This window comes from Thamnophis elegans, chromosome Z, assembly GCF_009769535.1.
Source record: "Thamnophis elegans isolate rThaEle1 chromosome Z, rThaEle1.pri, whole genome shotgun sequence".
Classification (NCBI taxonomy): domain Eukaryota; kingdom Metazoa; phylum Chordata; class Lepidosauria; order Squamata; family Colubridae; genus Thamnophis; species Thamnophis elegans.
Genome location: NC_045558.1, coordinates 49,161,928 through 49,177,014, shown reverse-complemented (window position 1 = coordinate 49,177,014; position 15,087 = coordinate 49,161,928). Strand labels below are relative to the sequence as shown.

The 15,087-nt window shown below is 33.2% G+C and overlaps 1 protein-coding gene across 8 annotated transcripts in view; it reads left to right on the top strand.

The window, feature by feature from the left end:
* NEK10 (NIMA related kinase 10) overlaps positions 1-14,387 on the top strand; it is a 194,449-nt gene extending 180,062 nt beyond the window's left edge. For 7 of the 8 annotated variants that reach the window (XM_032235689.1, XM_032235691.1, XM_032235690.1 and 4 more), the window contains 3 exons: positions 7,306-7,358; positions 7,446-7,501; positions 9,040-14,387. In XM_032235689.1, coding sequence (XP_032091580.1) covers positions 7,306-7,358; positions 7,446-7,501; positions 9,040-9,088 — 158 coding nt within the window. In that variant the 3' untranslated portion in view covers positions 9,089-14,387. The remainder of the gene's footprint in view (positions 1-7,305; positions 7,359-7,445; positions 7,502-9,039) is intronic. The other variant, XM_032235693.1, reaches the window with a different exon arrangement.
* The last annotated feature ends 700 nt before the right edge of the window (positions 14,388-15,087 follow it).

The window sequence follows — 15,087 nt, the reverse complement described above, 5'->3', positions numbered from 1 at the left end:
CTTGTTTAAGTTAGTTAATGTAATTTTTATTTAATTATTTTTGCTGCCCATGTTATTGATACAACAACAATTCTAGGTAGTTTACAATTTGAAAGGTTCTATGGATTTTGTGTATATGTATATATATACACACACATACATGAATACATATAATTTATATATAAATAAATAACACTAAATGTGCTGACCCAGCATTTTATTGCACCTGTGGGAGATAAGAAAAATAGCAGAAAGGCCTCTCCTTTCTATATCATGTTAACTTTTGTCTGTAAGAATCCTGAACAGTTACAGTCTAGGAGACTTTCAGGAGTGACCAGCCCTGAAAGAGCAAAGAGTTTTTTCCTGCGTTGTTTTCTTGTGAGATGCTCTCCTTTCAGAACAGTATCATTGACTACCCATTCTCTTAGCTTTTAGAGCAATGTTAAAATGCACCTTTTAAACTTTTAGGTTTTGGGGATGTTTAAAAGATGTGAAATTCTAATATTGCTTTACAAAGCCTTAGTAAGATAACACTTGGAATACTGCATCCAGTTCTGTTCACAATATTTTAAAAATGTTGAGATGCTGGAAAGAGTGCAGAGAACAATAAGAATGATTAGGGGATTTGTGGGTAAAACATACAAAGAATGGTTACTAGTCTAATGAAAAGAAGGGCAAGGGGAAACACCATAGCAGTGTTTCAATATTTGAGGGGCTCTTACAAAGATGTGAGAGTCAAACTATTTTCCAAAGCACCAAAAGGCAAGACAAGAAGCAATGAATGGAAACTAACCAGAGAGAGAAGCGACCTAGAACTAAGGAAAATTTTTCCTAAGGGAGAGAAAAATCAACCAATGGAATAGTTTGCCTTTAAAAATTGTGGGTGCTCCATAACTGGAGGCTTTAAAAAAGAGACTGGACAAAATTTATATGAAATGGTATAGGATCTCCTGCTCGAGCAGGGATTGGACTAAAAAACCTCCAAGGTCCCTTCCAACTCTTTTGTTCTGTGTTCTATAACTTACCTAGATTAACCTCAAAAAGCTAAGCAGAATCAGATCTGCTTAGTACTTCAATGGAATACTATCAGGAAATAAATTAGATTTAGAATTTTTTTTAAAAAAATCTCAAAAAAAATTATATCAAACAATATCCATATTGTTTCTTGTTGTCAGGAAAATTACATGCAAATATTTATGAGCTCACCAGAAGTTGAGCTCAGTTCAAGTGAGATTTCATCTTTTTCTTAAAGTATGGCATTTAAATCCTTCAGCTTCCACAGCTCTGTACATAGGAAACTAGAAAACCTTTCTTGCTCTATATGCAAGCAGCTTTTTATAATTTTGTGTGCCATTTCATTTATAATAATCACTGTCTAATGTAAATGGGATTATTCTATTTTAAGATGAACAAAAGAATAACCAAATAAACATTTGCATCTGGATAATTTTAACTTCTCAGTCTTTTGGTTAAGAACAAGTGTAATACTATATCTGATACTTTGAGAGTTTTAGAAAGTTTAAAATATTATGTTTCATAAATACATACTGAATATAGAATGCCATTTGTCAGAACGGAGAGTTGAACTAGATGGTCTACAAGATCCTTTCCAACTCTGTTAATCTGTATCTGAATATCCGTAAAGCTGGAAAGCAAAATTGTAAACAGGGTTCAGCAGTCATAATGGGCTACCTACCCAAATTTCAATTTTCACCCCCAAAATTTATTCATCTCATTGTTTTAAGGAAACAATAAAGATTTGGAACAAAACAGTTTTGAAACAGGCATTCCAACATTGCATTGGCTTTTTCTAATCTCAGTTTCATATCTTCAGATAGCAGCCTAAAAAATTGATAGTTGATGTTGATTGAAAAGTCCAAGTAATCTTTTTCTAATTCTTTAAGCCTATATTTTTGGAAAATGTAAATGAACTCAATTGAACTTATTTTCAAGTAAATATGCTTAATTTTAATATAAACATAGAATGAGAGGAAGTGAAACTATTGTCATCTTTTCAACAAAAATAGAACACTATTTGAATTGAATATAGATTCTTGGTGAGCTCTCTAATTCATTCTAATTTTCATGAAATGCCTGTGCCACTCAAAGTTATCTCAAATATTTGGTAAATAAATTTAACAACAATAATAATTAGCATGCAAAACCTGGCAATGGTTAAGAGCAGGAAAGAAAGAGATAGAGGGACTAATTCTAGCTGCACAAGACCAATCCTTAAGAACAAATGCATTCAAAGCCAGAATTCAGAAGACAGCAAGTGCTGCCTGTGGAAAGAAATTGAAGAAACAATACATCACCTGACTGAAGATCATACAGACTGACTACAAACAATGTCATGACAAAGTAGCAACAATGATGCATTGGAAGATTTGCAAGAACTACTGTTTGCTTGCAGAACCAGTAGGACCATAAAGTAGAGAAAATGAAGAAGCTAAAGTGCTCTGGGTCTTTAGAATTCAAACAGACAGGTACATGCCATGTAACACCCCAAACAATGCAATTGTCAATAAGAAAAACAAAAAAGTATGGATTGTGGATGTAGCAATACTTGGAGACAGCTGAATAGGAAAGAAGGAACTAGAGAAAAAGACAACAAAATCCAAAGACCTGCAAATAGAAATAGAGCAACTGTGGCAAAAGAAGACAAAGATAGTATCAACAGTAATAGATGACTTGGATGCAATCTCCAAAAAACTGGACCACTTGAATACCATCAGTGTTGACAAAATCATCAGTTTTACTCAGAATAGCTTAAATCCTGCCACAATACCTTTAATATCATCAAACATCACTATCTACCCACAAAATCCTTGGGAAGGACTTAATAGGTAGATAAAAACGCCAAATCCAGTCTGAATATCTGGCTGCCTATGCTATGAATAATAATAAATACTTCTCTTTTTTGTTGCCTCTGCGTAATCAAGGAAGGCGTGCCCAAAGCAGTTTCTATCCCAGCTAGTCATCTGATAATTAAAGAACTGGATTAGATTATTTATTCACAAAATGTATCAGAAAAGTAAAACAACAACAAAAACAACTAAAAATGGTACTGCAGGGTAACATTGTACTAAAGATGGAATATGCCAGTAGATAGCACATTTAAGAGTTATTGTATCATTTTTTGAATCATGGTTTTAGGGAGAGCAACAAGTTTAATGGATACAATGGTATATAGGGATGATCTTGGGAGAAGGATAAAACCTACAGTTTAGGCAACTGTCAGAGAATAGGCATCTCAGTGCACAGGAGGAAAAAAGCATGGGAACCATTTCAAAGTACCTAGTTTTCTGGAGACTAAAAAAAGGGATAGAAATATTTTCATTCGTACAAGATTCTGTTAATGTAACATTATAATAAAGTAAGATTTGTTTATTGGGTGTGCTTCTTGTATGGAAAAATGAAAGCCCAACATAAATCTTACAAACATGTAGACTGAAGTGGCTCTTTTCAGACCATGGCTTAGGCTTTGGAACTTTGTCTTGTCTTCCAAGCTCATATACCACTACAGCAGAAAAGAATAAATGCTACAGAAACTTCACTGTATCAGAGTATTTGGCTCACAAGTATCCAGTATAATTTTCTTTCTAGCAGTAAAAAACATTTTTGGGAGGAGGATAGAGGGATTCATAAAGGAAACAGAGAAGTGGTGGTGGGTGGCACAGTGTTGAGCCAGTTTGCCTTCTTTCTTCAGAGTTGATTCCAGTCAGTGATGATTGGAGAGGAAAGGTCCACCCTTGGCCCTTACTATGCTTTCTTCTCTCTTTTATATCTACATGAGAGCAATGGGTGAGTTCATCAGTCACTATAGGATGAGGTACCATCATTATGTTGACAATGCCCAATTATATAACTTTATCCCTGGTGAATTAAGTGATGCCATGAACATCTTATTATAGTATCTGGAGGCTGTGTGAGTTTGGATGGAAAACAAAAGGTTCCAATTGAACACTGGCAAAACTGTGGTTTTTGAGTGCTACTGCTTCCAGGACTATGCCAGCTTTGTTATTGGATGGGGTTGCACTGCCCTGATGTGTAGTCTGGGGTCCCCCTAAACTTAAAACTGCTGATTGATGAACTGGTGGCAGTCATGATTGGCAGACCTTTGTACAGCTTTGTCTTATGCACCGGTTGCATCCTTTCCTTGATCTGCATGCTCCCCTTAAGTCACTCATGCCTAGTCACCTCCAGATTGAATTACTATAATGCAGTCTACATGGGATTATTCTTGAAGACTATCCAGAAACTTCAGCTGGTACCAGGGTCACCAAGAGGATTATTAAGTGCTGGAACAAGATTAATATGGACCTCCTCACCTACACACGGACACATAATCAATAGTGTCATTGTACATTTATTAATTACATTCAAGCATACTTGCAAATATATTAAAAAGAGGACAGGTACTTCTGTAAAAGATAATGAAAATAATAATACACATTAGTATATAAACAATAATGAAACAATTATTATTCAATGTTTCACATTGTTCTGAATTTAAAGTTTCATTTTGGTTAGTTTCACTTGTTTTGCATTTAATGCCAAATTGAAAAAGCGTTTGTTGCCCCTATTTATTAATCTCATAACGATTCTGTTTTTACTTGTGTTTTTGATTCCATATATTTGATATTTCATAACCATTCATGAACTGAAATGAAATATAAAAAATATATTCATAAACAAGATAAAACTAAACTTGCAAACTTAAATAAATAAGTAATGAAATTAAAATTCAATAAATTACATAAATAACTGTTCACTGAGTTTCAGATTAATAAAGGTTATGTCAATCAAGGTGGCAAGGCAGTTTTGCTATAAACACAAAGTATAGAATATGAAGTATATATCCAATATTATTTTTCTTTTTTAAAAAATAGTTTTGTAATTTTTTTTAAACGTTCCCCTTCATGAGCCTCCTTTGAGCTCCATGAACCCCAAAACAAGGTACCGGCTGCACCTCCCTCTCCTCAGCCTTGGCTGGTACATAATGTAGCAGCAGAGATAGTTATGTGCACTCCTAGAACAGTGCATGTTATTCTCTGCTCTATGAGCTGTATTGATTGCCAGCTTGCTTCCAGGTCCAATTTAAGGTCCTTTTCATCTTTAAAGCCCTTTATAACATGATACTAGGTTATCTGAGGAACCACCTCTCCCTGGTTACATCAGCCTTTCTTATTAGATCTGGGAGAAAAGGCATGCTGCAGGTACTATCAGCTAGCAACCTACCTCTGGTGGTCCCGGGAGACATGCCTTTTCCAGAGACCCTATCTTACAGAACATCCCCCCCTCCCCAAGTTTAGATTAGCTCCATTGTAACATTTTAGAAGTCCCTCAAGATGTGGTCATGTTACCAGGTCTGAAGTGCCAATGAACCAAAGACATGGGTGTATTATTTGTATGTATTTTTAAATTATTAAACATCAGCAAGTTTCCTTTTGTACAGGCAGTAACTTCTTTTTCCATTTCATTCTTACAGCAAGTCATTTATAAATCCACTTTCAACTTAGCCTCTATCTTATCAGATAAAACATGTTCCCCTTCTATAACATCTTTTACACATAGTCTATTCAAAGAGGCTGATATTGCTGTTGACATATTTAATATTAATTTTTGGATCCATTTTTCAAAAGTGTCCTACAATAATTCCAGTATTAGAATATTTTGTGCCTTACTGTACCCTTAGTCAAATTTGTATGTTGCTTTTCTTCAGTGGGAATATTTGGTTCCCCTTAGTGCAGGAGTGCATGGGCCGGATGCGTCACGTACAGGCTACGCCCATCCCAGCTCCAAGAAGGAAAAAATGTTGCAAAATGTTAAGTGACAGCAAAGTGGTGCCACAAGTTTGACATCCGTGCTTTTTTTCCTAGTATTTTTCTTACAAGTTTAAGTCTACTTTTTTTTTAAACCAAACAAGTGATGATCTATTGGTTCTGACAGGAATTGAATGACCAGCTTGTTGCCTGAACATAACATTGTGGGCTGGAAAGACTGGCTTGTCCAATTTCCTAGCCAAGTTTCATATTTAAGGCAAAATTAGAAATCATGGCCACCTGGTTTCTAACTTGGTATCTTACTGTAATTGCTAGACTAAACTGGCTGCTTTCAGTGTGAAATACAACACTTCCCATGAGAAAGATACTTTATAATTAATTTCAAAATCTTATTTCAAATTTATCCAGGTCCTTTAGATTTAGATCATTTATTTATTTATTTATTTTATTAGACTTATATACCGCTTCATAGGGCTTTCAGCCCTCTCTAAGCGGTTTACAATTTTTTTTTAGCAAATTGAGTCAGCAACTTGCCCCCACAGTCTGGGTCCTCATTTCACCCACCTCAGAAGGATGGAAGGCTGAGTCGACCTTGAGCCGGTGAGATTTGAACCGCTGAACTGCAGATCACAGTCAGCTAAAGTGGCCTGCAGTACTGCACCCTAACCACTGTGCCACCTCAGCTCTTTAATACATTTGCAACTTTCTAAAGTTTTAATCACCTTTTAGTTGTTTATTTCAATATGTAAAATACATATATTTCTAAATTCTTAAATTTGTAGGAAATTCACCTGGTATTTTCAGAATTGTGGATCCAAAGCAATTTCCAAAAGTGATTAGAAAAGAAAGTATACAAATCCAGTGTCGTTTTAATGGCTTTATGGTTTGAAGAAGATGGCTATACTATTTCCTTATCTTCTAAGGCTCTAAACCCACCAGGGACTGCTGTCTTGCATTCACTTCATAAGGAACAACTACCTGGAACACTTGTAGATGGCCTATTTGCAATCACTTTCTTCTTTACTATGGTTGTCATTTCTGCTCTTTGCACAGCTATCTTTAATGTACTATTCTTTCAACAGGCTATTCTTATATCTCTTCAAGCTAGTGAGTATAAGGATTAAGCTAATCTTTTTATTTTTAACATTTTTGTAACTAAAAACGAGATCGAACAACCATCCTGAGACAAGACACACAACTGTTCTAATAACAAAAAATGCCATTAATTAAAATGAAAGGAAGCCTTCAAAACATCTAAACTAGTGTTGTTGAAATGAACATATATTTGGACCTCTTAATCCTAGAGAAGATCTACATATATCTCTCTCTGTCTGTCTGTCTGTCTATACATACATACATACATACATACATACATACATACATACATACATACATTAACATCCAATGTTTTATTATTATTTCTGCATTATTCCCTAATGTTCTATTTTAAACAAGCTTTTTGGCTGAAAAATGTTCTTTTTATATAAATTTATATAAATATCTGTTCAATTATCCAACTTTATAATTTAAATACTTATAGGTCTTCTTGGCACTTTTGACATGGATGAAGGAATGACATATGAACAAATGCAGGTTAGACTTTGTTTCTGGTATAGTTGTAAGCAATTTTTAGGTCTTTTGACAAAATTATAATGAAACTTAGTATACTTCATTTTTTAGACTGTAATTGAAGAGGTTCTGGAGGAATGTGGATATTACAATTTTACCTCAAGCAGGTGAGTTTCATTTCAAAATGTTAAAGTGAGATGAGGTTATTGATTGAAAGTATTAATTATTTTTCTAATGACAGGTCATTAAGCTTAATAAAGTAAAAGTTTCCTTGTCAGTCATGTCCGACTCTAGGGCATAGTGTTTAGCTCTCTTTCTTGACTGAAGAAGTCAGCATAGTCCAAAGACAATTTCCATGTTATAGCCATGTTTCATGGCTATATGCTTAAGGCCCATAGATCGCTATTACCTTCCCACCAAAGTGGTACCTACTTGCATTTGCATGCTTTCAAATTGTTAGACGGGCAGGAACTGGTAACAGGCGTAACCCCATTGTGCAGAAATCAACTCTCGAATTTGGGCTGTTGGCTCTCCAGCTGACAGGCTCAGGATCTTTAACCATTGAGCCATTGTGGCCCCTTATTAAGGTTAATAGAATGAATCATTTAATTGAATACAGGTAAGTGGTAGATACAAGTGATATGTAAAATTCGTATTATAGTTCCACAAGAAAATAGCACAACAATCTCATTTCTTCTTTCTCTATAAGGCCCATTTTTGGGTTAAAAAAAAACAAAATGTCAAAAGACTTTTATCAGTAAAAAGTATTTTTAAACAAAAACAAAACTTTCTGAAAAATACATTAACTTAGTTGTAATATTTGAAAGAGTTTGCCCAAATAAAACTAGAATAAGAAAGCAAAAGGATATAAAATGAAAGTAGTTGGAAAAATCTGGTATGAACCTGTTATTTTGATTTCAGCAAGTCTTCTCCACCCATCCCTGATAACTACTGCAACTGCTGACTTCCCATTAAGATTAGCATATGCTAGAAGTTAATCAAAAAATCTTATTAATCAATTAAATCTTATTAATCATATTAAAATGAGTCGCAATGAATGATCAAACTCTAGATACAGAATTAATGCCACTGGTCCAATGACCCTGAAATTGTGAATTCTGCCTGGCAGAAGCTCTCAAAGATCAAAATTTGAGATGTCAGCCAAAATTAACTTTAATTGCAGGTGCTATGCATGAGACAATCTGCTTGGACTTGATATACTTTATAATTAGCTATCTTTTCTCCCCAATCAATGAAACTAAAATATAAAGAACAGAATCTTTAGTAATCTAATTGTCATTTTACATAGTAAAACTAAATGTCTTGCTTTATTTTACATATATCAGATAGCTTATGACTCACACTTCTGGGATAGAAAAAGCAACTTTAGATGTCTAATTCTTAAGATTTTGCTTAGAAAATGTTGCTGCATACTGAACTGTGTAACCCAAACAGATGTTGAATGCCTTGCAAAACCACTCTGTCCATGATTTCTACTAATTCTACACTTTCTACTAATTTTCAGCAAGCTGGACAGTGTTGTTATATCTCAGATGACAAGATCATAGCCTTACCTATCTGCCTATGTTGATGCACTCTTGTATATTCCAGTTTGGTAGCAGAGATTTAATCTAACTCAAGATGAAAATGCTATTAATTTTTTTATTCCATTAAACAAATAATTAAAACTCTTAAATCTTTGTAGGTATCAATACTATCCATGGGGAGCAAGAAATCATCCAGCCAGAAGATAAGCACTTGGAATTTTGTCTACATTGGCGGATTTTCTACTAAGGTCTAAATGTCTCGACTTTAGCTTTTATTTTCCTACTACTAAAGGGAAACACTGTGTAAAACACAAGACAAAAGGAAGCACCCAGGAAATAGAAATCATTCAGATTTTCTATGTAGCTTACAAAGAATCATCAAGCAGTAGAACTCTAATATATATATCTCTGTCAGTAGGTCTATGCAGTATAGTTTTGGCATCAAGCTATAGTTCATGCAAAATGTAAACATTCTTCCAAGTAGTTCGACTAAGATGACAATGTACAGTTCTTCAGCCCCTTCTTGATTTTTGGAATGGCCTGATGAATACTCAGGTTTATTAGAAATCCTAGTTTTTACAGATTTCTTAATATCAGAGTGTCTATTTTTTTTTTTATAATAGAATATATTTTTAGATAGAGAGCAATTCAGAATGTCTAAGGAAAGGGGACAAAGTCTAGCTATATTAGAATCAAAAATAGCTTGGGAATCAGAAATGAACATTCCAAGTACTGCTTTAATTACTTGAAATAGTTGGTATTTATGCTGCAAATATGATATAGACAGTATTTACAACTTTCACAATTTCTAACATTTGTTAAATCCAAAGATTAGAGCATGGAACATGCTTAGGTTCTATAAATATGTACTATACATATTTATATTAAATAAATACTCTAATTATTATTGATAATTAGATATGTAGCAAACATTGCACTTTTGAAAAACTGAAAGTCTTTCTGGAAAATATTTGTAAAATAGTAATGCACATATTATTGTTATCTGGACATTTCTTTACCTTTGGCATATTTTCAGCTTTACTAAATCTTTTCAATTTAGTCTATGGTTATCTACAGTGATGTTGTAAATTTTATAGATTGGATGTAATATTTCCAAATTCCATTGACTTTTTAAAATGAGAATATGTTTGAAAATTTTAATATAGGCTTTAATCTTTGGACATGTAAGGTGAAGGGCAACATTTAATATTGTGTTAGGGGAATAAAAAAGAAAAGGAAATCAATTCTATCAACTATATCTGTTGGTAGTCACACTGTTGTTTACATAAAATGTAATGTATATGTACATTAACAATATTTTTGAAGTTACACGCTTACAGTAATTTAAATTGCTACGGGGCATATTACTTAATTATGCATAACATATTTCATGGAGGGAGACCTAGGAAAAAGTATGTTCAGATTTGCCTATTCTAACATATCTTAATCTTCTATAAATGATAAAATGGATTTGAGATAAACCAAAAAGAACATTTGAAATCAAAATAAGAAAACTTCAACAAAATATCACAAAACAAAAATACCATCTAGCATTGCCATTTGTCACTTTCAAATTGCAGTAATATTTCACACATATTTCTACATTTGTGTGCTAAAGTTGATAATGAAGATGCACATACTGAAATTTTCAGTAGGACTGCATACTCAGAGATTGGCTAGGTTCCTATATGTATGTACAATACGTTTTAGAGGTTTTCTTCATTTTGCTTGTTCACCACAATAAAATCAATAGAACCAAGCAGCTGCATGGTTCATGGTGGCAAATATTTTTATACAACAATTTTATTCAAGAAATTTCATGTGAAAACTATATTAGTTCTGATGGATATTGATAGATAACAAAATTTCATAGAAAAAAATAGTAAATAATATAGTGACAATTGCAAAGGGTGTGTGCGTGTCAAGATGTCAGCCACGGAATCATGATGAAAACCCCACCCCACTTTCTTCATGTATCAGATATTGGCACACATACAAAAGAGGTAGATTTCAATCACAAAGTCACAACCACAGTCTGTCTTAATGCTGCCTACAAACACCACTGAATTGAACAGTCAAAAATTAAAAACAGGCCAAATTCTGCTCAGACTTCATTGCCTTAAAAGTGATTCTTAATAATTAAGGAATTGATAGCTCTGAGTCATGTCAAATGCTTTTTAACGCTAAAATTGATAGAAACTGTTTGAATCCAAAGTGTCTGTCCCTCACAGTTTTTTATACATAGATTCTGTCCTGTACCAAATTAAGCCAGTGCAGATTTATATGTGGTTCTTCAAATTACAGACCACAGAAGGGACAGCTTTTCGGGTGTAAAAGGCATACTATAAATTTCAAGGAAACTCTGTTTCCTATCACTGCTGATATCGCAGTGTAGTTAAGTCTTTGTAGTTGTATAAATTTCCTTCCATTTTTTTATGCTCTTAGGATAAACCAAGTGCTTGTATAATGATAATGATACTGAATCCGATAGTACCATTTGTAATGGCCTTTGAAATAGGAACCATATGAGAATATGATTACACATTTTGACATTTCAAATAATAAAGCATGTTAATTACTTTTTAAAAACTGTTTGTAATTATACAGGTAACCTTCAAAACTCAGCATTTATCATCTTAGGAATAAAAGTAAAAGTATGGCATCTTTTTAGTTTAGAATATCAGACTACCAAAATCATTGGAAATTCACACATTTGCATTCACTTTTAATGTGACTTTATTTTAAAATATCATCTAATGAAAACAGAACATTCTATCTAGAACAATCATTCCAGACACTGAAATTGAGACAGGTTCTAATTATTTTTGTCTATATTTTCTTATAACAATTATGTTTTCAAGAGCCAGCAGGAAAAAATCAAAAAATGATTTTGTTTAATGAAATTGAACTGCTATACAGTTTTTAATTTAGTATAGTTACACCAACAAGAATGACTTTTTCCTACAATTAATATGTTGCACAAGTTGATACTTGAAAATATTTATTGATAAAATAAATATAATATTGAGAATTATTATTTTGATAGTTCTTACTTATTGCAATTATTCTTTAAATGTAAACTTCATTTTGCTTGGCTTTTAGATTGAAGAAATAAAATTAATGGTGTTTGATAGGTGAGGTGGGAATGAAAATAAGAATGGTGGCAAGAGCCACACAATTAAAGACCCACACCTTTTTAGCTGTAACGTAGGATGACATAGATAAAAGGATGTTTATGTAGGATAACCTACATAAAAATACAGCTACATGAATCTGACATATATTACACTAATATATATATAAATTTCCTAATTTTTATTTTTTCTATTGTTTAAAAGAAATACAACAAGAGTTCAGCAAGAGTTAGATATCTTTTACAATTAATTTTAACAACCATAGACAAAAAGACTTTTACATCTTGTTATCTTTTGATTTGAAGTGATAAGATCATATATTTGGAACTAGATGCCAAACATAGACACTGTGTAGAAGAATTCATTCATCCTAATGCAGATGATTTGTTACCTGGCTTAATTGTGGGAACAGCAGCAAATGTGAAAGACAGCAACTTTTACATAGTTTGTACTGTACTTATTGAATCCAGGATAGGGAAGGATATTCTTGCTGGTGTTCGAAGAGCAGCAATAAGTGTCTGACAGCCACAACCAGAAGATAATACAGAGTGGTAGGCTGATCATACACTGGGATTTTCCTTTTGTTTTACCCATAATTGTTTGGATAGGAAGAGGGGATAAATCTATTTTAAAGTTTATGGAAACATTGACCATATGTTTCCTAACTGAAAATAGTAGGAAATCATGTTGATCATTTTTACCAGTTGTGCTCACAATCATTGGTCTTGTCAGAAAAGGTTATAGATATTTTTAAAAAGAGGGCTAGGGCTGTTTGTAGCCTAATGCCATCATTTATTTTTCACTGTTTTACAGTGATTTCTTCAGCTTGAGCATGGTAGCAAGCTAGAAGTATCCTGGTAAGATGGATATCCATGCAATCCATGCCTTTTATTTAGGATTATGGAAGTAAATGAAAGTTCACTCTGTATCATTTCTTATTTGTGACCCATACTATTTCTTTTTATCCCATTTCTAAGCAAATAAATCTCAGACTGATCTGTTCCAATTTTTTCGCAATTTAATATCTTCTGTAATGCATGTTTTATAATTATTGCCCATTGTATACTTTGTGTAATATACAAGTTATTTAAACTTTCCTAAATTTATTGGAACACCTTTCTGAAATTTATATGTAAAACATGCCAGATTTTATAAATATTTCTACCAAGAATATAGAATAGCAGTCGACCCTGCATTACAGTAATATGTATTATAACCAAGTTTGCTGACAGGAAATGTGGTACTTCAGAATAATAGAAAGTAGTAGCAAACTGTAGATATCTAGACAAATTCACATGAAAAGCATGCAGTAAGAACTGAGTGCCTGCTATACAAAAGTAGAGAAGCAGCAATGTAACATTTTCCATAATAATCTTACTTTATAGTAAATGCTTCTAATCCAGTAATAGATATTATATAATATGTACTATGTAATATATATTCTATAAAGTATTTTCCATTTGACTTAAAATAGAGATGATAAATATTTATACTAAATATATTTCTAAGTTATTTTTAAGATACTAATTACTTTGTTATTTGATCTTCAAGCATTAAGATTTAACGTACAGTTTTAGTTCTGATTCTAAAGAGTCTTAACTTTTCAAGAAAGACTTATTTTAAAGAGATGTCATGAAAAATATCAACGATTGAATGGAGAATTAATTTGATTAGATTCAAGAACTAATTAATGAAACCAGCAAATAATTGACAAATTCTTGCTTTACTGAGTGACAGATTGTATTTTTTATCCACTGACATACTGAGAACAAGCTTTATTGACATTTCTTTTTTAAAAAATATCTGAGCACAATATCTGCTACAGTTTGATAAATTTGTATACAGGTAGTCATTGACTTATGACAATTGAGCCCAAAATTTCTGTAGCTAACAAAGGCATTTGTTATGTGAGTTGCACCCCATTTTACAACTTGTTTTGCCACAGTTGTTAAGAAAATCACTGCAGTTATTAAGCAAATCATGTGATTGTTAAGCGACTCTGGCTTCCCTCTTGGAAATCAATTGGGAAGTTTACAAATAGTGATCAGACAACCTCAGGATAGCTAATCTGTCATAAATATCAGTTGCCAAGTGCTTGAATTTTGATGTACGATCATGCAGATTCTGTAAGTTATAAGTATGAAAATTCACTTTTTTCAGGGCCATTTTAGCTTCAATCACTAAATAAATGGTTGTAAGCAGATGTCTACTTGTACAAAATATACATAATATATCCCTATCACAAAGAAAGTTTGCACATTTGTTAAAATTTCTGGTTCACAACTAGCTGTGGTCAAAATTATTTAATGAGAATTTTACTTTGAAAGCATTTTGTTGTATACATCAAAAGACTATAAACTATCAAAACTGAGGTTTACAGAACTTAACAATTTATTTTTCTTCAAACTAAACAGAAAGAAGCTACTAAAATCAACTATTTCTTTGTTTAGCAGATTTATATACCCAGCCATCTCATGAAACAGGACTCTCAGCATAATGACAATACAAATACTCAAACATAAATAAAATAGATAATATAAAACTCCAAGATTATGGAAGAGCAACAGTCCCTTTACTTTTTACAGCCTGCTTGCAGGCTTACTATGATAGAAAAAAATGTTTTGAGAGCCTTCCAGAAGGCAAGCAGGACTGCATGATCCTAGCAGCACACATCTGAACCTTGCAGATAAATTTCAGGACAGCCCAAATAGAGTACAATATATAGGAAGTGTCTAAGACATGAATAAGTGTGGTTCAGTAGGGAGGGCAACTGAGAAGGAGTCATGAATCTAGAAGGACCCCCAAATTTCACACTGGGGCTGTCTGGGGAAGTGCCACTTCATCCAATATAAATAATGGTAGTGTCTCAAATCCAGAAGAGCCTATGAATCCAGAGTTACTCAATCTTGTTGTAGACGGGCCTGGGCCTATACTGGGCCTCCAATAGCCTCTCTCACTCGGGAGGAGGCACCCCATGCTCCACTTAATTATGTGCATATACATTTAATGTTTCATTGGGAAGAGCAGGAATGGGGGGGTCATTAGGTGATAAGTTTTACCTAACAACTGCTG